The sequence below is a fragment of the Nipponia nippon genome, unplaced genomic scaffold (genome assembly GCF_047370975.1).
Source record: "Nipponia nippon isolate SJK-2023a ecotype South Korea unplaced genomic scaffold, ASM4737097v1 scaffold_2, whole genome shotgun sequence".
NCBI lineage: Eukaryota > Metazoa > Chordata > Aves > Pelecaniformes > Threskiornithidae > Nipponia > Nipponia nippon.
In genome coordinates, this window is record NW_028262336.1 from 2,106,653 (window position 1) to 2,130,966 (window position 24,314).

The 24,314-nt window shown below is 49.6% G+C and overlaps 1 protein-coding gene across 1 annotated transcript in view; it reads left to right on the forward strand.

Annotated features, from left to right (window-relative positions):
• Positions 1 to 2,821: 2,821 nt before the first annotated feature.
• TBX15 (T-box transcription factor 15) overlaps positions 2,822 to 24,314 on the forward strand; it is a 96,951-nt gene continuing 75,458 nt past the window's right edge. The window contains exon 1 of the mRNA XM_087757757.1: positions 2,822 to 3,023. Within this exon, the coding sequence (XP_087613883.1) occupies positions 2,822 to 3,023 (202 nt within the window). The remainder of the gene's footprint in view (positions 3,024 to 24,314) is intronic.

Below are 24,314 nucleotides of genomic sequence, written 5' to 3' on the forward strand. Positions count from 1 at the left end.
AAAGGCTGAAGCGAAACCCCATCCCCCGGCTTGAGGAGAGCGGGTTTCTCTGGGCGAGCCCTCGCAGCGCAGGGGCAGCCCCGGCCCCCCACCCCATCCCTCCATCCCTCCCCTCTCCCCCCGGCTCGTCCTCCCCTCCGTGGGGCCGCAGGGCCGCCGCGGGGCCGCCCTTGCCCTCCGCTCTCACGGAGGAGCAGCGGTGCCTTCGTGCTCGTCCCTTGCGCAAACGCCTTTGCAGCGCCCGGCGCAGGGCGAGCGGTGCTGCATCTCCCGGGCATCGTGGAGGGGAGAGGAGCGACCGACGGCGGCTGTGTGTCCCCTCGCCCCCGCAGCCGGCCGCCGGGCCCGCGGGGAGCCGCTCTACCGTCCCCGGCGAAAGGCTCCGCTCCCCGGGGCCCCTCGGTTAGGGGCCGGAGCGGCCCGGGCACCCCGCCGGGCTGCCGGGGCGGGCGGGGGGCGGCGGGGCCGGCCGGCGGCATGGGGAGAGCCCCCCGAAAGGCCTCGGGGCTGCTTTAAACTGTCGACCCGTAAAACCGCACTTAACGCTGCGAATAAACGTATTTCTGCCCTCTTCCATCAGCCCCCAAATTTCGTTTAAGTCGCCCTGCCTTTCCAACACCGTTTCCTCTCGCTAAAACGCTATAAATAATCCTCTGTTTTCTTGGGCTCTCTTTCTAAAATCGCCCTCCAGCTTCTTTAAAAGCCTTCCTCGGTGTCTGTCTCCCAGCCGAGCGTTTCCGAGGCTTTCGGAAATAGGGAAACGGATTTTTTTATTATTATTTTTTTTTTTTTAAATTTGGGAGACATTCCTTGGCCGGGGGAAGGACGCGCAGCCGGGGGAAACGCGTGTGTCCCCTCCGGGTCCCCGCTCCTCGCTCCGTCCCCGGCTGCCGGCTCCCTCCAGGCCCCTGCCCCGGTGGTTCCCTTCCTCCCCGGGGCTGCTCCCGCCGAGCCGGGGGGCGCGCAGGGGACCCCCGTGCGGCAGGGCCGGGGCCAGCGGCGGGAGGGGAGGGGGGCGACGGGCGCAGGGCGGGGGGGGGGGGGGCACGGAGCCTGCACCTCGGCCTGGACAGCAGGGCTGAGCGCTCCCGGCATCCCCCGAAGAAACGGTTTTCTCGCTTTTCCTCGCCCATCCCCTCCCCGTGCCCGGGAAGGCCGGCGGGAGCCCGGCGCTGTGGGCCGGGGGGAGGCGGCCGAGGGGCTGCGCCGCGGCGGGGACGGGCCCCGGGGGTCTCTCCGGCAGCTAAAGAAGTGGCGTCCCCCCACGGCCCCCCCTTCACGCGTGGGCAGCCCCAGCGCCCAGCCCGGCCCGAGGCACATCTCCCTCTCCCCGTGCGCCGGGAAGCCCCGGCCGCTCCCGGGATTCCCCGTGCGTCCTCGCCCGCCCTTCACCGCGCCGCGCTCCGTGTGAATTCGTTCCCCGGCTTCGGGATGAGTTATCGTTTATTTCGAGCCTGTTTTCGATCCTCGGGATCGAATTAACCCCCGGCGGTGTTCCCCGCTGTGTTTTCCCCGGAGGGTGTTTCGCTGGACTTCACCGTGGCCCCCTCCGCCGCCGCGAACACGCGTGCTCCCTTCACCTTCGCGAAGGCGGCCCGCGTTCCGTGGCCACGCGGGACCGAGGAGCGGGGGAGCGGCCGCGGCCCCGCCGCAGCCCGGAGGGTTTCGGGGCAGCGGGAAGAGGCGAGGGGGAATAAAATGCTGAATATCCTCCAGGCAACCGGCCGGCACCGCCGCCGAGCGGGTTCGTTCCCTCTGCAGCTGAAGCGGCGAAGGGACGGCGGGGAAAGGGGGGGAAAGGAAAACAAATTTAAAAATTTAAAAAAAATATGTATATATATATATGTATCTATATATAAAAATCCCCCTTCGCCAAGAGCAGGCGCTGCCCTGCCCGGGGCGCCCGCCTCTCCCTGCCCCGCTGCCGGCGCCGGCTCCCGCCGCCCGCTCAGCCCCGCCGCCCACGGACACGCGTGGTTTTGAAGTGAAACTCCCCCCCCCCCCGCCCCGAGAGGTTGCTGTTGAGGGGCCAAACACCGGTTCCGCCGGGAAGAGCGAGGGATACGTGGCCTGAGTGACGCCGGGAAAGCAGCCCCTCGCCCGGCAGCCCCGGGTGGGAAGCCCCGGGTGCTCTGCGTGGGGCTCAGCCCCCGAGAGAGCTGCCTGCGGCGGCGAGCGGTGCGGGTCGTTACCTCTCTGCATTCAGAGCCACGGCTTTCCCACCGGCTCCCCGCTCTTCAAACAGTTAATTCTCCCGGCCGGGGCTCCAGGACTCAGATGGCCAAAATTCCTCGCCCCGAAGCCCGAGTCTCCCTCCCCTCCCCATTGGGCCGCAGCTTTTGGGTCTCTCCCGAGCTCTCCCTCCCATTGGCCGGGGCCGGTTGTTGGTTGGGGTTTGGGTTGGGTGGGTTTTTTTTTTTTTCCTTATATTTTTTTTTTTTTCCTTGACAGGCGCACGCAGGCTGCCTAACTCTTGGAGAGAAAAAAAAAAAAAAAAAAATCCCAGAAGTTTGGATCAATCAGAGAGAGACAGAAGGAAAGGGGAGAAGGAAAAAAAAAAAAAAAAAAAAAAAAAAAAAAGATGAAATCCAGCCTGCAGCCCCTCTGAGCAAGTGCCGGGGAGCTGGGCTGCGCACACCCTCCCGGCTCTGCCTCCGGAGTCTCCGCAGCCCCATGTAGTGCTGCGGGGAGGCTGCGGGCCGGTGCTTGGGGGTGCAGCTGGGGAGGGGGCGGCAAGCGGCGAGAGGCGCTGCCTCCGCTCCCCGAGCTCCGCGCTCCGGCCACCGCTCGCCCGCTGCCCGAGGGTCCGGGCCGGGGTAAGATGAGCGAGAGGCGGAGATCGGCGGTGGCCCTCAGCTCCCGAGCTCACGCTTTCTCGGTAGAAGCCTTGATTGGGACAAATAAAAAGAGGAAACTGCGAGACTGGGAGGACAAGGGGCTGGATTTGTCCATGGAAAGCCTCAGCCCCAACGGCCAGCTCGCCGACAATGAAGACCCGAGCCAGTGCCTGGACCTCAACCCCGGTTAGTGCCGCTCCTTTCTCTTCGGGGAGCCCCGGCCCCGCCGCCGAGCCCGGCCGGGCAGGGCGGGAGCGCGGCCCGGGAGCCTCCGGGAGCGGGGCAGAGGAAAAGCGGGGCGGGGGGGGGGGGGGGGCGCGGATTTTGCGGAGATTCTTTGGATTTTAATTTATTTTTTTTTTTCGCTTTACGGGGACTTTTCTCCTACTCACGGCGGCTCTCCCCCCCCCCCCCCGACTCCATGATCTCCCGGGAAGGAACGGCCTGGCTCCCCCCGCTTCCTCCTTCTCCCTCTCTCCTCCCTCTCCGTGCCTGCCTGTCGCGATAGTCCTTCCCGGCTGTCTCGGGACACGCGTTTCGCCTTGCCCCGGGAGCTCCCCGGCCCTCGCGGGGGTGCCGCTGGGGTCGGGGGCGAAGGAGCGGGGCAGGACACCGGCCCCCCGGGGGGGACCACCCCTCTCCCCCGCCGTGCGCCTCGCCGAGGCACCGGCCGGCGGCTTCGGCGGCGGCGGCCCGGGACCGGCCTTGCGCCGAGGCGAGGGGCCCCGGCTCCGCGGACGCGCACCCACGCCCCGCGGCGAGCTCCCACCCGGGACCTCCGCGGGCGGCGAGGGGCCGGGGGCCTGATCCTTCCCCCCGGGATCGGGTCCTGCCCCTCCCGGGAGGGGAGCGCGCCGGCCCCGCTGGCGGCGCGGCGGGACGGCGGAGGGAGGTCTCCCCTCTCGGCGGGGACGCGGCTCCCGGCGAGGAAAAGGGCCCCAGCCAGGGCCCCCCGGGGAGGGGGCTCCGAGGGGTCCTGCCCCGCTGCCGGGCCCGGCGCCTGCCGCGGACCGGGGCGTTCGGAGCAGCGCCGCGGCCCCCGGCCCTCGGTGGTCCGGCTGCCCGGTGCTCGGGGAGAGCGAGGGCGGCGCGTCCCGCCCGCTCTTCTTACTCCTCATTTTCAGCTTTTATTTCTGTATTCATTTTTATTTGAAGGGGAGCCGGTAGCTTGGAGCGATCGCTTGGCTCAAGCGAAGCCCTCGGGCCGCCCTTGTCCCCTCGGGCCGCTTCGCTCCGGCCTGAGGCCCCGCAAAAGCAGCCGCGCACCCGCGGGGACCCCGAGGGGCGAAACCGCGCTGCTCCGCACCCGCGGGGACCCCGCACCCGCGCTGCCTCCGCACCCGCGCTGCCCCCGCACCCGCGCTGCCCGCGCCCTTCCCGCCGCCCCCCGCCCGCTCCCCAGCGCCCTGAACTGGGAGGGAGGGAGCGGCCCCGCTCTCGCAGTCGCGTTGTTCCCAGAAAAGGCATTTTTGGGTAATTTCTCTTTACTTTTAATATTCGGGTGGGGGAAAAAGGTCAAGCGATTTCTGTGCGCGACCCCGTGAGAGAAAGGGCAGAAATTTCCTCCACTCGCGCCAAGTCCGCTCCGCCGCACTTGGAGAAGAAAACACCTTTTTTATTTATTTTGGGTTTTGTTTGTGGTTTTTTTGGCGTTTGTTTGGTGTTTTTTTTTTTTTTTTTTTGCGTGACGTTCCCCGCGCTATCAATAAGCATCAGCTGCCCAAAACCCAGCATAAAAATAACCCAACCAACCAACCAAAAAAAAAAAAAACCAAAAGAAGAAAGAATTAGAGATCGAGGTATGAAAAATATCTGCTGTAAAAAAACCAAACCAATCTGTTAAGTATTTTCGAAGGGAGCTGCGGAGACCCGGCGCCGCTCGGCCCCCGAGGACCGGCGCTGGCCCCGCCGCGCACCCGGAGGAGAAGCAGGTAAAAATCTGCCGAGCCACGGCGTGCAGGAGAGGGACAGAAGCGCTCCCAACACCAGCCGCTAAAACCAAAAAAAACCTCACGGTTGCCGAGTCTTCCCCGGTGGAAATAACAAACACGCGAACGAAACGCAAAACCCCGCTTCCCGGGAGCAGAGGGGATATGTGCACCGGTTTTGTTTTTTTTTTTCTTTTAGAACCGTTTCTCATTATTTTCAGCCACGATAGGCTATATTTTTGGACGGTCTAGGAGTTTAATTTACCCGTTTCTCCCTGAATTGGAAATACAAACTGGAGAACTTCCCCAGCGCCGGGCTGGAGAGCGGCTGCTGATGCCTGAAGCCTTAGAGGGCAAGCGTGGTGTTTTTCATAAAGCAAAGGAAATCAAGAACAGTTTGAGAAATCATTTTTAGGAGGTTGATAGACTTTAAATAAAGTCCGCGACTGTAATTTGCACAGTCACTTCATTAAACCTAAATCCTCCGCGGTGTACCTTTGCTGCCGGGTGAAAATTGATTAGCGGCTGCATAATGGCCACCAAATTCCGTCTTTACAAGACCCAATTAGGAACAAACTTTACACCTGAAGTATTTTCAACTTGCCAAATCTCCAGCGATATAGCAAAAAAAAAAAAAAAAAAAAAAAAAAAAAGGAAAAAGAAAAACAGAGAAGGGAGGTTTTATAGCGTCCCAAAGGCTCAAAACTCCAAGTCGCTGCCCCCGGGTAGCGTAGGAAATAGCTGGGGGCTGTTGCTTCTGCTGGAGCGGCCCTGGGACGGGCGTGCTGGCGGAGCGGCCCCGGGTGCGGCAGAGATCGCCCCTGGGGGCGGCCGGTGACAAGGCCGGTGGCGCCGGCCCCGTTCCTCGGTCCCCTCCCGCACCCCCCCTCGGCCCCCGGGGCTGCGAACCGCCCGCCGCGGGGAGAGCCAGGCTTCGCTCGCCTCCTGGCAGCTCTTTCCCCCGCAGGAGGCTCTCGGGGCTTCTCGCCCACGCGTTGGCCACCTCTCGCGGGGATTTTCCCTCCCCGTCCCCGGGGCGGCCCCGCTCCGCTCCCGGCGTGGGGGCTCGGCAGCCCCCGGTGCGGCTTTGGCGCTGGACGGGTACAAAACGCAGCCTTCGGCGGAGCGCGGGGGGCGGTTTCCCCGTTTTGCCGAAATCCCTCACCTCTTACGTGCGATTTTCCAGCCGTGCCCAAACCCCTCGGTGACAATATTGGGGATCCCGAGTCCCCTGGAGCGCCCGGGACCCCCCCCCCCCGCCGCGGCCGCATCTTCCCGGGAGAAGGGAGGCGGCAGGCGGGGCCGGGGGACGGCGTGGGGAAAGGCGCGAAAAGCCAGCGGCTGAACCTCCCAGGTTTGGGAAAAACCCCCAAATATCTCCCGAGCATCCGAGTTATTTATGTCTCAGCAATGAATCCTGTCGCCGGAGTTAATGTGCTGTTTTACGAGACTCATTTAAAAAGGGGATAAAGCTGGACTTTAATCAGGCGCGGGTTTTAATCGCGAAGCCGTGATTCGGCGCGGGCCGGTGGCGGGGCAGCAGCGGGGGAGGCTCCCGGGGAGCCCCGCATCCCCCACCGGCCCTCGGCTCCCGCCGCGGGGGGGGGGGGGGGAGGAGGAGGAGGAGGAGGGCGGCGGTCGCCCCTCGTCCCCTTGGCAGGTTTGGTTTCAGAGGGCAGCAAAACAATGGGCTCGGATGTCTTGTGGGTATTTATAGATTAAACCTGAGCAGCGGAAAGGTCACGGGGGGCCCGGCGTTGCCTCCCTTGATGTATATATTATTTACCGGCGGTGGCTTTCCTCGGCCCTTCCCTCTGCCACCCCGGGGCCGCGGGACAGAGGCGCTCGGCTCCTTTCCTCGTCGAAAAGTTAAGATTTTTATTTTTTTTTGCGGGACACACACACACCCCCACACCCACACACCCACCCACCCCGTCTCCCCCCGGCCCGGTTTCCCACCCGAAACGCGGCTGCTGCCGTGGGGAACCGTGGGGCCGGGGTCGCTCCCTGGGGAGACCCGACCCGGGCGAGGCAGAGCGAAACGCTGCGGCGAAAACGGGAGAGTTGCTGGGCTTTGGGAGCGCCCCGCTCCCCCCAGCGCAACCCGCTACCAGACGCCGCAGGGGTTTCGCCAGCGCAGCCGGCACATCACGCCTCCCGTCGCTGGTTTCGATCGCACGAGTCAAAAACGCACACATCGCTTCGAAAAAAAACCCAGACCAAAACGTTTTCGGGAGTTTTGTTTTCGTCAGCCTGCGAAGGCATTGCGTTGCAAATTGGTTTTCGTTCCCTATGTTTTTTCTAAAGCTGCGTTACCGAGCTCCCGCGAAGCCTCGCAACGAGGGAAAACAGCACGGCGCGCATTTCGAGACCTACAACGTGTTTATTACGGCTGCTTATCCATAAGATTAAGCTCCGAGAGCTCGACAAAGCCTTCCGTGGCTGGCGAGAGCAAAACTCCGTCTCTTTCAGCGTGGTCCCCCCTCGCCCCGCTCCGCCGCGGGTACCGGCTCCCCCTGCCCCCTGCAAACCCCCTCCCCGCCGACCCCCCGGGCAGGCGAACGCATTGTAAGAGCGGGAGAGAAGCGATGGATAATACGTGATTTTTTTTTTTTTTTTTTTTTTTTTAATACCGCTGCTTCTGAATGCTGATATTGCTGAGGTCCCACTGTCTGAGCAGTGGCTGTTAAAGCCGTGAGCAGGGAGCGACTTCATTTGCTTCCAGAGGTGGTTTCTCCCCTCAGCTTTTGTTCGGGTCCAGGGTGGAGGGGACGAGGGTTTCCAAAGCTGGCGGAGCACTTTTTCTCGCCGCTTCCCTGAGGTAGGGGGAATCGGCCGACGCCATCCCTGGCGTGGTCCTTGGGGCTCGCCGATGAGCAGCGCTCCGTAACAGCCAGGTGTAAGACAGAGAGCGGCGGCTTTGCCTTTGGCAGAATTGCTCGGGACTGGGATTTACCGATGCGATGCCTTTCTAACAAACGTGCGTGTGACTGGGATTGTAGGAATCCGTTCCACCTGCTGGATCATCAGTTTGCCTCCTAAAGAGGGGATGCCGCGCTCAGATCCATTGCTCCCTTGTGCGTTCAATGGAAGGAAACGTGAAAATCCAGCCCTGCTGCCCCTGAGCTCCGGCCGCAGAGCCGAGGCGCTCGCCCTTCCCGGGGACGAGGGTTGCAGGAGGCAGATGGAGCTGTCCAGAGGGGACCAGGGGAGCCCCGGGGGCTCGGGGAAGGGGTGCCACGGTCAGGTTCGCACAGCTCTGACCTCGCAGCCCGAGGAGACAGCGAGCGAGGACCCGTCTCAGTGGTAATACGCGTCCTACCCAACGGGCGAGCTCCTGCCGCTGGGTTTGTGAACCTCTCCCTGCAGCGAGGTGAACTGCTCACGCTGCATTACGAGGGCAGGTGACAGAATGACAGCCACAAACCTGCCAGAGCAGCAGCGTGCCAGAAAAAAGGCAACACGTCAAACAATGTCTTCCTTTCTTTTATATGTATTTTAAATCTGCGGCGTTTTTTACACAGGTTAAGTCCATCTGCTGGGAAGGGGAAAGCTGCTATTTCAAAAGGCATTTCTTGTCTTTGACAAGAACTCTGGGAGAATCCAAAAAGCTTCTGTTACAAGCAAAAGTCAAGTAATTCCTTACAAACCATCAATCACTTCTCCCTCCTCCCACTTGGGACCGAGCACTTATATCAAATATCAGCCCAGCTCGCCTCTCCTCGGGCAGAAGTGTCCCGCTTTATCTGTATCTGTCTTTAAGGAAAACTGATGCTTTTTTCAGATGGAAAAGTTGAAAGATGTCTTCCAAGCACGCTGCATTCAGGAAAGAGCATTTGTGTTGCTTTACAGCACGGTCGGTGCCACCGAAGGCTCCTCTGCTCACACAGCTCACCGTTCCCATTTTAATCGGTGGGATCCCTGTATCAGTCTTTGCTTGCAGTCTTATGTCTTCAGTGGTCAAAGCTCGTTTTATTTTTTAACTTTTCCTTTTTCCCACCGTCCGATCTAGATTAGTAAGCTTACAATAGTTTAAAAAATGCACTAAAATCAGAGCACTCGGAAAATTCCTTGATATATTGAGACTGGCTCAGATGGCGTTTGCATCAGTTCCCCTTGCGAGTACAACCTATTCAAGTGCAACTTAAGTCACCCCAAGCATCCATATTGAGATCTGTAGTTTACACCGGTGCTGTAAAACCAAGTTCAATGAAAGAGGCTTAAGCTTTCTAAAGCTGACGTTTCAGAGATCAACAGGGTTTCCCGCAGAGGCTGGGCTTGCTGCTGCCTGTGGATGGAATTACAGGATCGTACGCTAGCCCTTGGCTCTCGGACATCCCCCTGAACGACACGGTTACTTTGCAGTAAGGGGATGGGAAGTTTTGTTTAAATCCTGGGAGCAAAAGCAGGGTGGGCGTACAGGCAAACGGCTGGTGTCTGTCAGCCTGGGAGCTGCGTGGCTCCGTCGGGAAGAGCAGCGGCGGGCCCCCGGGGTACGGGGAGAGGCAGGCGGCCGGGGGCTTCCCGGCGCTCCAGTGCCTGACCCTGTCCCGAGCAGCCCTGCACAGCAGGACGCTGAAACACTTGGCTTTTCTGCCTTATTATTCCAACTAGAGTTTCCACAAGTAGAGAGTACAGTGCAGCAGTGCCGAGACCTTTTTGTTTTCAGAGGAAAAAAATGGTGTAGCTTTTCGCTGCTTATTACCAATACTGGTTAAAATGGGTTACGGTTCCAACCTTTCTGCCTGCGAAGCATCTGCTGGCTCAAAATACAACCGCATTTCTTGTGGTAAAAGCTGTAGCGTGCTTTGGTGAGAAGGGCTAGGGAAAGATACCATGGCGTTATGGCAAAATTAAATGGAGATGTCTTTGAAAGCAGATTAAGAAATGTTACAACTCTGAGAGGAAACGTAGTGCCAGTTCAAGTTCTAGCAACAATATTCCTGCCAGGGGCATCTTTTAATTGCGTATTCTGCAAGATCAGAAAACAATGAATCAGTAAATCAATCCAAGAAGTGACAAAAGCACTTGTTACAATAATATTTACAATAATTTTTCCATACGCCGTTTGCTCAGTTGGGCTATTGATCTGCCAGTACTGTGAAGCTGGTGAAAGGACTGCCCGAGTCAAGCCCCCGCGGCAGCGCGTTGTCCGGGGCTTGCCGCAGGCTGGCGAACGCAGCCGGAGCTGCTGGAGGGACGGCTGCACCTGGCCCGGGCCTCGGGGCGGCCCACGCTGGTCTGCAGCAACAGGGGAGCTCGGAGGAGGATTTTTCATTTGGGGACTGAGCAGAAAAAACGAGAAGATGGTGAGGAGGCATTTAGGCTTGGTTGAATAAAAGCTTTTTTTTTTTTTTTTTTTTTTTTTAACTGTATTGAGAAACAGGAAAACTTAGGTTTTGGCCAAACTTTAAACGTTTATTTTTGTATCGTCAGACTGCCTCATGTTTTTAAATTACGCAACCGTTTTAAAAATGGATCCCCCAACCTCCTTGTTTGAATTAATTAAAAATATTTTAAAAATAAATTATAAGATGAATTTGCAATTAAAAAAATAAGGCATTTTGATTTAGATAATAACGAAATCAAGCATTTGGACATTCAAAACTGCTTCCCAATTTTTCTTCTTTTAACAATCAAAGTTATTTGCCAAATTCCACAGGGTTCCACAGATAAGTTTTCATTTCTCCAAAGCTGTATTTTCTTGGTCAGTTCACTATACATATGTTTATAAAAAAAAAAAAAAGTTCGGTTAAAGTCTTGTACGGTAGACTTCAGTCCCTGCCGTAGTGGACAGTTTCACTGCATCCGCACCTGCTCATTCTTCTTCAGGCTTTTGCTTTTTGGGAAGGAAACCTTCCAGCATTGTCAAATGGACGTTTTCAGCAGCATCCACACATGTAGCTCTTGGAAAGGAGCTAGGGAAGAAATTATTGCCAACCGCCTTTAAGAGGACCGATTTACAGTTTCTAAAGAGTACTTAACCAGCTGGTTAAGAACTGACACAAATCATATTCATAATCAGCACATTTATATGAACGCAGCCACAGCAAAAATTGTTTGAAAATCAGTGGGCCAGGGCACACAGAATAATTATGAAGGACTTACTGTTCTTTGACTTCACTCAGGGACTGGATGCACTCCTGGCTGGCATTAACGTGTTTCCCATGACCAATGAATTAACAAACCCAAGCCTCTGCTTTCAGAAGCTTCAGGAAATCGAGACCTCCCTGATCAGAAATCGACCCCAAAACGAAGGGGAGGATTGAGGACACCAGAGTGCCTTTGCTTTTAACGAGAGTGAAGAGCTGTGCATCGTAGGCTTCTTAAGAAGCCTCAGCAGCTAACAGCAGTATCCCTAAATAAGATACCAGAAGTGCTGACTGACTGTGTGGATGCTTGCGGACAGAAAATAACTCTAAGGAGAACACGTCGTAACACTTAGAAATCTATGGTGCGTACGATGAGTAGGTTAGGGACTCTTCAAAAACAGGTTCTTGCTGTTTTATTCCTGAAATGCCGGTGGATCAGTTCCGTAAGTTTAAGTTTGCTGAGGAAGAAGGGGCCTTGGGAATAGGTGGAGAGATTCACAGATAGACTTCTTTTTCACCTGCTTGCCGCACTGGATTGTCCTCAATCCTGCTCGGAGGATCCTATTAAAAAGTCAGTTATTAAATGTTTATAGCTGTTATTGTCATCGCTTCTACAAGCACCACTTAGTTTGATGAGGAAATTATCCCAGCGCTGCCCTGTCATCCCTCTCTCAGCTTTGCGTGTAGATGCACATTGCACAGAAAAAATGCAAATGTATTTTTACTGTGCTTTAAGCAGTCTTTCTTATCAGGGAGAAAAAATAGTGGAAGACGACCTGTTGCGCATTCCCTTGTGCCCCCTCAGACCTCACTGGAAATGCTCCTACTGAGCTTTTTTAAAAGCAGACTTCAGCCTTGAGGTTGTACCGGACTCTGCCGCTGCCTTAACTTGTAATAAAGTCCCATGCAATAATTGGGTGCGGCAATCCTAAATTTTCAGTTGACGTATCCTTTTGCAAAGATGTGTATTGCCCCGGAGTTTGTTCTTTTATTTATCGGGTATCTGCAAAATTAGAAAGCAAAGACCTCGGCAGTGTCCTGCGACGCTGCACAAGGCAGCAAGGCGGAGGCTGCGTGGAAGCACGCTTACGGGCAGCTGCTGAAGGAGGGCCTGATTCTGCGAGGTGCCGAGCAGCTGCGTTTCAAAGGACTTTATGCTGCCGATTTTCAAGGGCGCAGCTTTTGTGACCTGATTTTCAGGGGTGTTAAGAACGTGTGATCGCCACGGAGATCTTGACCCCTCACTTGCTTTCTCCTCTGAGATGCCGTAACAGACAGCGAGAGCCAGAAAGTCGCCTCCCCCTCCGCACAACTGTCAGGGTCGGAATCATTTTGACTTATGTGCGGGGATTTCTATTTCATCTGCTGGAATACCGTGTCAGTCTATATGAGTAAAATAATCACGACAGTGAGGTTAATGCCTGGGTGATCACTTCTATGCTATGGAAGGATCACGTTTTCCTCTGCCTTTCGGTTTTCCTGCAAATGCTTGGTAGTGTGAAAACTATCAGGTTGGGTCAGACACAGGTTTCTGGATGATGCCCGTCTTCGCAATTCCTAAGTGTTCCTGCCTTTTTGTTGTCCGATACGATAAAGCCGTGCTCCATACAAGGCAATGAGGCTGTTCTTTTTAAACTGAGAAGTCGTTTTTTACTTCAGAAAACTTCATCTTTTTATGTATGCCAGAAGGTTGTAGGAAGCTGGGAAAATATAGAATATAGCACATGTCCGTGGGTGCCTAATGGTTTTTATTTTGCTCCAGAATTTAAAAGATAAATAGAAGATTTATTATTGTAGGATTTGGGGGTTTCCTGTGCCAGGCTCCTTGGAGCAAGTAGAAAAACAGGCTTCATTTGCCATCAAACAACCTCAGCAAAGTCTCCATCTGCTGCGCGGCAAGCCAGTCACGTTACTCACTCCCGTGCTGGGGAGCGTTACCCACATAAGACTGGAACATCCCAGTTCTGCTAGGCAGGTCCCGGCAGCGCCGACGGGGTGGCAGAAAGCCCGCGCTGCCCCGTTGGAGACTGCTGGGATTATTCGGTACATAGTCATTCTGTTTACTCCCTAACTCAGGAAATTGCGCCTGGGCTGGGGAGGGGGGGGCGGCTGTGGAAGTGCCTAGCAGCGCGCCGTTACAGCAACGGATAATAATTAATAGCTTTTGTGAAAATATGGTCACGTAATGCAGCTTCAGGGAAAAAAAACCCAACTCGTTCTGCTTCTTGGAATGAAAGATTCGATTGTGAAGTGGCAGTTTAAGAGTGTTTCAAGACTGATTGCTCGAGTTACATTAAGGTGCTGAGCATCATTTATCCAGGGTAATTCGGGAATAATTGATTTAGAAAAAATGCAGAGGCTTGACCAAGTTGCGTACATACGGGGCACATGAGCGAGTAAGCCAGTACGGTTACAGCCTTTAACAGAAAAGCAGTTCAGCCCCAGAAGGGGATGGAAAGTGCCTGGGGCACTTGTTGCCTCTGTCCTTTTGCCATGTCAGATGCCTTGCCCCCGGTTGTGCTCTCCGACACCCTCTGGACTGGGATGTCCCTGGGCTTCTGTAGGTGCTGGCTTGTCCTGGGGCTGAGACGCGGTGGAGGAGTAACAAATCGGGACTGGGAGTGCTGTAGCTCAGCCCGGATGAGGACGGGGTGCCCCGTGTCGCTCTGAGGGGCTCACTTGGCGGGGACAAGGGACGTAACGCACCAGTGAAGGGACCGGGTCACCGTCATCTTACCTTCATTTTAGCGTTGGCTCGCGTGTGTACACCGTCCTCCCGGGGATGAAATGACGGTGCAATCAGGACGAGATGAGTTAATAGGGGCAAAGGAGTAGAAAACCAGGCAGAAAGGGGGGTCACCGCTGGGAAGGGAAGAGGAGGAGGCAGGAAAGGGAGAGGTTCGGGGCTTCGTTTCCTACCCACCGGCTGCTCGCGGCACGGGGAGGAACTAGAAACTATTTTCAGACTTTCTCCCTGCATCTGGGTACCCTCCTGTCTTGTTCTGTGGGTTTTTTTTTTTGGTTGCTTTCTCCCCCCAAATAATGAATGGCACGGTTCCTATACGTGAACTATACCGTTCAAAATAGTTTATGAGGGCAACTTAGTACGTTATACCAGACAAACGTAATCATTGGGTGTAGCTTAGATATGTAAGGGGCCTGGGGGAAAAAAGGGAAGACATCTCAAATAAGCCGAAGCTTTCAGGGAAAAGAGCAAAGTTTCTTCCCATAGTCTTTGTTCTTCATGGTGTGATGTGAAAAAAGCAGGAATTTCAGGAAAAATTAGAAAGACTCTTCTAGATGAGATATTTTCTCTTACAGTGACCTCCATGGGATTTTTTTATAATAATACTTAAAATCCTATGTGCTACTTTTGCTATTTTTATTCAGGCCTTAAGCCTTTTTATAATCAATAGATGTTACACATGGAGCTGTTCTAAGTCTATTTTATTATACAGTTGCATCGGCTGTACTTTATTCATTTCCATTGTATGTAAAAATCAGATATTTCAGTGCTTTATATTATTAATATTTAAATTGTCAGTATACAGAAGTTTTTTGTGTGCCTGAGAGAACATGTTAGTGATTATTGCAATGAGTGCAGTTATTTATTATATAGGTATACCTAGAGGCAATTTCTAATGGCTAATTAAATTATGCATAGCACATTTCTTATTGTGAAGGAAGTAATTAAACTTGGCTTATGATAATCAACTACTGCAGGTAATTCAGTCTTCCCCCTCGACTCGAAATTTCTACTTGTTATTTTGTTTATTTGCCTGTTTTTCCCGGGGGGGGGAAGAGGGAGGCAGCTTTTCCGCACAGCAGCAAAATTTTTTGGAAATGTCACTCTGGCTAGGGCCACGTAATTTAAATGAAGACTTTTGAATAGTCGTAACGGTTATTTGAGGCTGAATGAGAATATTTATTTGCGAACTGACCATTAATCATTTTATTTATGAATATTCACACAATTGCTGAGTATTCAGGAAAATGCTTCACAGTCCTGAGTTAAAATATAAATAATTACATCTCAGATAGTTGCTATTCACTGCATTTACGCAGTGACGTTTGCTGTGCAGAGAAATGGGAAGAAAAAGCTTATTATTATTATTATGGCCATCTAATTAAGTGTATACGGGTTATTTTGTAGTTCGTTCCTGAAATAGAAGCGTGTTTCTTTTTTAGTCTTTTTTCCCTATTTCCCCTTCCTTTTTTCTTTACTCCGGATTCACAGATGTAGTATTTTTGACTTGTCTGAGTCACGGCTTTTCTCCTGTAAATCTGCGTGCTTCCCTAGCTTTATTTCTGCAGCGTGAGGCGATGCAGTGTCAGCACTCGGGCTGTTGCGCAGACGTAGGCCGTTGACTCTTGGGGACAGCCCGATGATCTCCTTTGCGTGCATTTAACAGTACTGCCGAGCGTCAGTCCACATCCCGGGCTTCGGGACATTGCAGTTGCACAAAGAATAATACTTTGAAGGTGTTGCTGGTTAGTCACCTTCCTTTAATAAGACAACATTCACACCAACCGTTTACATTGCGGTTGGCTAGATTTTATCCCGTGTACATACTGAGATGTGATCTTCATTTCGTATGCCAGACTTTGCTTCTCTGAGCACAGCAGGCCAAATGCTCTTAACTCTTCCCTGGTATCTCCGTCATTAGGGAAACTGGGATTTCAACCAGTATTTTACTTGCGGTCTGAGTTTGACATAATTTAATAATAAATTCAAAGGGACGCTTGATGATATTTGAGTGGGAACTCAAATCTCAGTACACTGGAAACCCTAAATGAAGAATGAAGAAATAATGAAAGAGTTTTGTGAAGCAGAACAGAGGTCTTGTGTTGTTTCAGTGCGCAATGGCTTACAGGTGAAATCTCCATTTTATGAAGGAATATTTCGTGAAAAAAAAATGAGAAATCCCTGAGATACGTTTCCTCTTCCTCTGTCTAAGATGTTGGGAGAAAAAACCTTTCTTCCTGTATACCTTAAAAATAAACAAGGGACTAGAAAGCAGTCATTTCTCGCTGCAGAGAGCACTCTGAAGCTGATGGCTCAGTTTGCAGAGTCTGCAGAGCAGTTCAAAACAACAGGATTCCCAGCTCAGGTTGTTGGCTCGCAGCGCACCCTGATTTGGTAAGGAAAGCACAGGAATCAGTCAGTGATCGAGTCCCTCGCACAAGGGATTTGCAAAAGGGGAGATCTAACGGTTTCTTTTTCTTCAATTAAATTTTGGCTACCCTCTCACAGGTATAAAGGTTGTTTTTTATGGGGACATGACTTTCAAAAGTTATTTAAAATATTTGTTTCTTTGTTTCTCTTCCGAGGAGTCTGCAGACAGCTCTTTGGGGCCAGATTCAGCAAGCAGCTGAGAACTCTAGCCGGTCCTGTCGCTGTATTTAAAGAAAAGCTTAACAGCAACAACGACTTCTACCAAATATCTAATATTCCCCATTTTTAGCGAATGTAGTTCTCCCTCTCTTCTTTGCTTTTGTTCTAGGATTTCTCTTGTTTAAGAACTGGCGATTTTTTGCAGGGAAGAAGTTCCCACTGCTTTTACCAGTTCAGAAAAAGTGACTGCCAAATATTGAACAGCAAAGACCCAGGGCTCGAATCCCATTTTGCTTGCTGTATACTTTCTCCACATTGTGTGCATGTATAAGCCTCTGTATATAGATAGATTTATAATATGTACATGTATATATTACACTAATAATATTTTGGAGAGATATATATATTATTTTAATAAGACTCTAGTCTAATCTTTTTCTAGGGCCACTAAAACACTGAATTTAAACATTTAACATATTTTAGAAATACAAATCTTTTCCGTTCCTGTTTCGCACTTACAGTTTGTTATGGCAACAAGTATTAGATGCTAGTGGTACGTTTGACGGCTAGAAATGAGAGACTTGTGCTCTGCAAGAGGTTTCAGGCATTTGGTAATGAAAGTTGCTTTCATTTTACAATGGAATTTAAACACCTGTTTTTGCATAGGGCAGCAAAAAAATGCCTTGCTTTTTAATGGGAGAAGCAGTTTTATGCATTGATTTATCCGATTAAGTTTGCAGCAAGTACCTAATGCCCAGGAGTTGAAGGCAGAACTGTCTGCTCTCTTTGGTGAGAGCCACTCGACAGCAAGAGCATTCCCATTTATCCGGCAGATATATTCGTGGCAGCAAGAGTTTCCCTCCAGGCAAAAGTGGAGGTGAAATCCTCTTTTAGAAGGGCAACTCAGAAAATTCCCCATGTTAAACAGAAGTGCAAAAAACTCTTTTAATGAAAGACAGATTGCAAGCGTTTGCCTAAGATTATCACTAGGCTAAACTGAAGCAGAGCAGCCAAAATTCCTGCATCATTTACATCCCGTGAGGAAGGCAAGGGCAAAAGCTGGAGGGAAAATATTCCATAGCATGGGAGCAAACAGCTGTGAGGAAGAAAAAGCTGCGCTTTCAGTCGCTGAATCTCTTAGCAAAAGAAAATAATAGTTTAGTAAAAGCCAAGCTAAGCAAACCCTGGGCTGTGCCATGCCATAAATCCTTAAAGGGACACTCTCAACTCGGATTTAAAAAAAAGAGATCGGTTCTGAAGTCCTCCAGTTTCTGCTCCCTTTAAATACTCTGGCTGGCATTTAAGAGTGTGTAAAACTTGAATTTTTGTTCCCGGGATCTTTCCCTCTTGGTGTTTGCAAAGGTGGTTTCTGTTAGCTAGTTTCCTCCTTGCTATCGGAGGCCCTGATCCTGCCAAAATGGATTCATGTCCTTTATTGCGGCGAGTCTCCCATCAAAATCCCTCCCAGCAGGAAAGGTGAGCTCGCATTTATGGGTTTGTAGGATCAGCGCCTAATTGTAGGGGAAATGGAAACTGCCCAGAGCTCTGTCCGTGGCACAAATGAAACAAAAGAGAATATGGAGTAAAATATATTTCTTTAATACTTCAATTATAGAAACGCTCGATGTGATGTGTAACTCTAGTAAGGGACAGACCCTTCAGACAGGAATGTAATTTTTCATAAGTATATAGTTTTAAGCAGAAATAGCCATTAAAATAGCATGTATTGAAATTATTGCCGTTGTGAGGAGAGGAATCAGGTTCTTTATTTTCATTCTGTGTTTTCCTTTCAATGTAAAACTGTCAGGCCCTTTTGTTGCTTGCCCTTGAACTCCAGTGGGAATTTGATTTTATTTCCCTGGTGCATCATTTTGTTTTGCATATTTAGCAGTTCTGATGATGGAACTTAAGATAAGTCCATTCAGAAATTGCAGTATTTATTAAGTCACCTTTTATGGTGGCAACACAAGACGGAATATTAAACAAAATGAAATTGTGACCCCTTATATGTCCTTATTCAGAAAAATAGTCTCACTGAAGTCACTGGGAGCTGGAAAATACATCAGATGCAATTTAGACATTTATTTGAACCTAAAAGCTTAAACTGCATTTGAAATTGAAAAAAAAAAAAAAAAAAGTGTGCTTAAAACATTTACGTGCTTTCAAAGATGCTATCAAGATTTAAAGTATGATAGTGGCATGCATGACCAGAACTGAAAAATCCAGTCTAGCCAGAGCATGCTGCCTTTACCTTCTGCTAGAGCTGGTTGAGATAAAGACTGCAAACCTACCGTCACCTCACAGAGCTAGGAAAAGCCACTGCACAAACCTCTACCAGACCCAGTGTGAGACTGGGAATGATAGCGGACTGAGCTGTTAGGTGAGAAATTATCTTTCGTTCTGGGTATCAACCTGAGGTAAAAGTTGGGGAAAGGCGCTTTGCTGTTACTCAGTTTTTGGACTTTAGTTGCAGGGAGGTTACGAAGAAGAGAGGCAGTCCTTATCTCTTGTTCTCTCTTCTCGCACACTGGTGCAGCTGTTTTACTGAGAGCCATTTGCAGAGCACAGGCGAGATGTTGGTATTTAGATCTTATAAAATAAAATACAAACGACCGCATAGCAGAACTTCAGGAAGATTTTATAAGCGTTTTCAACTCCAGAAGTTTTCAGCTTCTTCTGGGCCCTGAACTCTTGATGACTTTTAAAGGGTATTTTGGTGAAAGAAGCAAGCTTCTTGCAAGCAGCTGGACAAATGACTTGCCTTATGTCCCAATGGCCCCACCATGGAAATGTTAGTTCCTCCTGCCCCTTCCCCAATGCCTGTATCCTGTTGTTTACCAACATTTTCAGCTCCACATACTTTTCCCTGAAAATCCCATAGCATCCCAATTTCAGTCCCAGCTCCTCTACTACAGCCAGGCACAGGGTAGCATTTTCTCTGTCTGGCTCCTGTCTCGGGATGGTCTGCCTGGATGAGCGCATAGAGCAAGGAGCCAAGAGAGCCTCTTAGCTGAGAGAGCTAATTTGTTTAGCCATTGATTTTCACAGAATTTGTAGAAATTTAATTCCTTTGAGACCTCTGTCCCTCTGTCAGAGCTGGTTGAAGCTGACCAGGGAGTCAATCCGGATCAGTGAGTACAGAATATTAAGGGGAAAGGGAAAATTGACGGGCTGATGGCCGCACTCATTCTCTGTGCCGTTTCGTTCCCGACATCGGTCTTTTAAACACAACATTTCCTCCCCTTTCTCACAATATTTGATAAGGACCGTGACAGCTAACAAAATGCAGTATATCATGATTAGCGAACAAATTAGCACCTGAAGATATAGACGTCAAAATTCAAAGCTATTGGTTTAGAGACTCTGCAGATTCACGCGGAGCTCCGTACGGGGGTCTGCAGGCTTGCTTGGCAGCTCCGTTTAAAGCGTATTGTGCTCCCTGACGGCGAGGGCAGAGGCGTGTGGACAGTGGGGAGCTGAGCTTGGCGCCAGGTCCTGCTACTTACCTGCTGCTTGACCTTAAACCAGACTTAGGCCCTATCGGTTTTGATCCTGTTCGTTTTGTTTCAGCTGGTATTTGGGTGTTCAATCAATGATAAATAAACCTGTGTGTGTGCGCGATACCCGTTATCTGATATCTAAAGTACACTCAAATATGGTGAAATAAAGATTATAGTTTGAATGCGAAGCTTCAGTCTTAACTCTTGTTTTGAGAAGTTCAGTGTATTAAACTGCATTATTAAAACACTTCAGGGTTTTATGAGCGTCATTTTACTCGCTTGATTTTTCCGGAGGGAGATTTGAGTTGTTACGCATTCAACGGGTGTACGGTAACATTCCCTTAACGCTGACTCTGACAAATGGCTCAGGAGCATTTTCCTGGAGATCGCTGTGCCTTCGCCACTGCCCCTTCCCTTGGGCTGTTCTAGAAGCCCTGACAACTCAGAAGGAAACGTGTCCCCTTATTTGGTAAATGTCAGCATTTTTCTAATGATCATTAATACAGAATTAACCTTTCACAGTTTTTTCAGTGGTTTGATATAAATAGTTACATCCTCTGAGTGAAAATCTCCCTGGCAGGGAAACCCAGATTAAGAACCCATTTACCACATAAGACTAATTTAAACCCCATATTAAGGATTTAGTGCAGTTTGTTGGCTCTTGTGTGGAACACTGGATATGAATTTCAGCAGAATATTTATAGATACAACATTCCTCCTTTGTATCACCATCTGCTCGCCACCTCTGTTTCTCTAGCTGAGCTTCAGGGTCTGTACCAATGTCAGCGGAAGCTTTAAAATCTGCCATTAAAATAGCAACAACAGCAGAGATCTGCTGTTAAAATAATAGCAACAACATCCCTCTGTGGGATGCTAGGGAGCACACGACTATGGACAGGCCTGATCCATCATTCCTTTCCTGCCCTGGGAGCTTTTTTTTGGGGGGGAGGGAGAGAAAAAAAGAATGTATGGGCTGACGCCGTTTGTGTATAGATAGCTGAAAATGTGGAACTACTTTCTCCCATTGTCCTTCCAGCTGAACACTGGGGAGAGAGTGGAACAATGGATGGAAATGCCATGGAGGGAACGTAAAGAGATGCTCAGCAGATGAATTCCATATAAACAGAGCTAAAACCACTGATAATGTTAATTTCTACATTTTTTAAATGACTCTCCATGCATTTGTGACTGAGCCAGCTTCTACGCACATTGCAGTTAATGGTAGCAGGATTATGGTTAATGGGAGCGGTCCTTATATCTGACAGCAGTGGGACTGAACTTAAGGGTCATGTGTGAAACACCTTGGAAACACAAGTACAGTTGTGAGCAAGAAAACAAGACATGACAATGAAAGTAATAAATAAACATTAAACGTTTGGCAAATTTTTATTTGATTGTAAGGGAAAACCATTGTGGCAACATCATCTGGCTTGGTCCATGAGTTGTTCTTTTTTCGAAGGGTCTAGGCAGCCAATGATATAGAAAAAGTTGAGAAAGTGAAGAACTAGGCAGACAAACAATTCTGTCTTGTGGTGCAATCACTGTGAAGTGTAATGCTTGCTGGAGGAAGCATAAGGAACAAAGTCTGGAGGACCAAGACTGTTATTAAGTGTCAGCTGAATGTCAATGAAGTGACTGCGTGGAAATTATTAGTGATAATTGATAACTGGTCGTTTCAGAACGAAATGGTAAAGTGTTCAATCTCTAAAATACTCAAGATCCTGCTCAGCTATTGCACAGTACAAATAGACACTTGCAGTTTCATGGTGCAGGAAGAATATACACAGAATTAACTAACAAAGAGCAATGCAAAATGGCAGCTTATTAAACAATCAATTAATGTCTTAGCAGTGGTGAAGAGTAGCGGGAATACCATCTTTTTATGCAATTTTATTTCCTCTTATACTGTGCAGGATTTTTTATCGTGCTTCCCTACGCGTTCAGAGAGCGCTGTTGGTTAAGCGGAACGTCAGGTGAAGGTGTGAACTGCTGGCGTCTCTGCTGTCAGAGGGAAAAAGGTTGCTGCGCTTTGTTTTCATCTAAACTGTGTGAGTCTGCCAGCACGACTGTGTGGAAATGAACAGGAGACCAAAACAGGAAGGGAAAATAAGATATCTCCATAAGATAAGGGAACCCAATTTATTATTTTTAATGACAGGCATATGGAAGAGACACGTATACCACAGTAGTAACAAGAAACAGTCTACCATTTAATAACTGTAGAAGATAGCATTTATTTTTATGGCAGGTCAAGAGCCCGATCCACAAACCAGATGAAACTTTGCTTTCATGAGCTCAGCAGGCCAGACCCATACCATGCAAGCCACGACTGCAGCTGGACTGGTCTTTGAAGTCAGTTGTATCTGCCTTTGCAGTATCAGGCACATGAAGCCCAAGAACGTCAGGGGAAAAAATCTTTACAAAATTACCGTAGAGAAAAGGGGAAGTAGCATAAAGGAAAACAAAGACAAAATCCACATTCTTGAGGCTATAAATCAGTTCCAGTGACCTGAGTGAATTTTCCCTTGTTGATACTATATGAGGCTGACCCAGAAAGACAGAAGTGCGAATACAGTAACCAACTGGGCAGAACAGCAGTGAGATAGGCATTATCTGTGTAATCTGAGATAAATCCCTTTTATTTTTGTTCGATAAAAGTAAAAATTGCACAGTGCAAGCCATACAGATGAGGTCAGACTGGGCTGCATCTCTTCTGTGCACCTATGACTGCCTGTCAGTAGTCTACAAGAGCTTGAGACATGGGTTCGAGGCTTTAGTTCGATCTTGCCTCTAGTGCCTTTTACTTCTCTGGTCTATTAAGACACTGTAGGATCTCTCCTACTCACTCTGGGGTTTTGCAGAGAAGAAAACTGGGATGAAATGCCCAGAAGAAGGTTTCTGGCCAGACACACCTTTTCTGTCAAGGAGGTATCTGCCTGGCTAGGAAGAAGTAGCCATCACTAAAAGAGATAGTTTATTTGGGTACATCAACTCTACTCCTTCTTGCTTATTCCTGGCTACTTTCAGCTACTTTCTGTTCAGCTCATTTCTTACTATCTCTTCCCCAACTGTCCAGCTTCCCCCTTTTGTTTCAGAATCCTCCTTCTTTGCTTTTCCCTGGAAAACTCACCATGCTTGTACTCTTAGACCATCTTGCCTACAGCAACATTACTGCTGATAATTCCCTCCAGATGTTGTCTGGCACATGATCATCAGGCCAGGCGCTTCCTAAGCTATTTACCTTCCATTAAAGAAAAAAAAAAAAAAGACAATTTTCTGTTTAGACAACTAAAACACCCAGACCAAAACACAGCTAGAACATGCAGAAATTGCAAAACAAGATATTCAAGATTCACAAAAACATTAATATGATACAATTCACATAATGGAAGAATTACGCCTATTAACAAATGTAAAGTAGTATGTGAATAATATATGCGCAGTATGTAAATAATTAATATTATTAATAAAAAATATCATGGCTAGGGACTTGGGCTTATTACCTGGTGGATTTCTGCCTTTTGTGTAAGTAAAGAACAGAACCTGGACTTACAAATGCTTTTTCCTCTTCTGACTAATTTCTAGAAATGCAACCTGATGAGGTTCTCCATCTGTTACCAAGGCATCCCAGAATTAGCTGGCTGCATCTTTAAGGAGGAAAGGGGAGGGCCAATTCAAGGAGGAGACTTGATATCTTCCACATTTGACCAGTTCACACATAGGGTCTCACAGCAAGAGGGATAGCTGCTCTTCCTTCTGCACCAAGTAAGCTCCACGTGAGGAGTAGCAGGCAGCCCAGCAGGTCCAAGGGGATATTGCTGTCTGCTGCAAGGGCTGGGGCTCTGGCCAGGTCCGCTCAGAATGTTGGGGTCCCTGGTGCAACCCAGAATGACAGAAAAGGAGCTTGCATCTCAAGAGGTTCTCCACTGGGAAAAGTCACCGCCACAGAATATACATTAAATTGCTACTGAGGCAGATACATAGGTAGAACTATCTTTTATTAAAGCTGTTTCTTGAGCAAATCACACCTGGAAGGTGAGTACCTTATGTGCTCTCTCTCTCATTCCCTATGCTGACGTATCTATTTCTTCATTAAAATCACGTGTATTTTAGCAATTATTCCATTTTTCCTTGAGTTCATTTATGTCAGTTGCCCAAAAGGGCAAAAAGGTCAGATGAGAGCTCTTATAAGACCATTGCTGACTGCTATTGCTGATAAAAGAGAGTAATTCTTACTTTATTATCACTAATCTTTTCATAAGTTTTTATATCATCCTCAGAAAGAGTTAATCTAAATGGGTGACAGTTGTCATAATGCAAACAGAACTATACATTAGATTGAGTGAAGAATTCTTTATTTTTAACTAAGACAGTAAATGGGGAAAGATGAAGGGAAAAGAGTTTTTTCCTATTTAGCTTTGTATATCAAGGAAGGCCAAGCAAAGAGATGGCTTTAATTTTTTTTTGTCCTTAGTCTCTTTCTTATGCAGCATTCATCTCAAAAATTTCCTCATACCATTCTTATTCTGTATCAGTCTACAAATATAGCTTTGTCCACAAGTATAAAACGTCCTTCAGCCGAGTTCCTTGTTTCAGCTGAGCTCTGTAGTAACGTACCACTC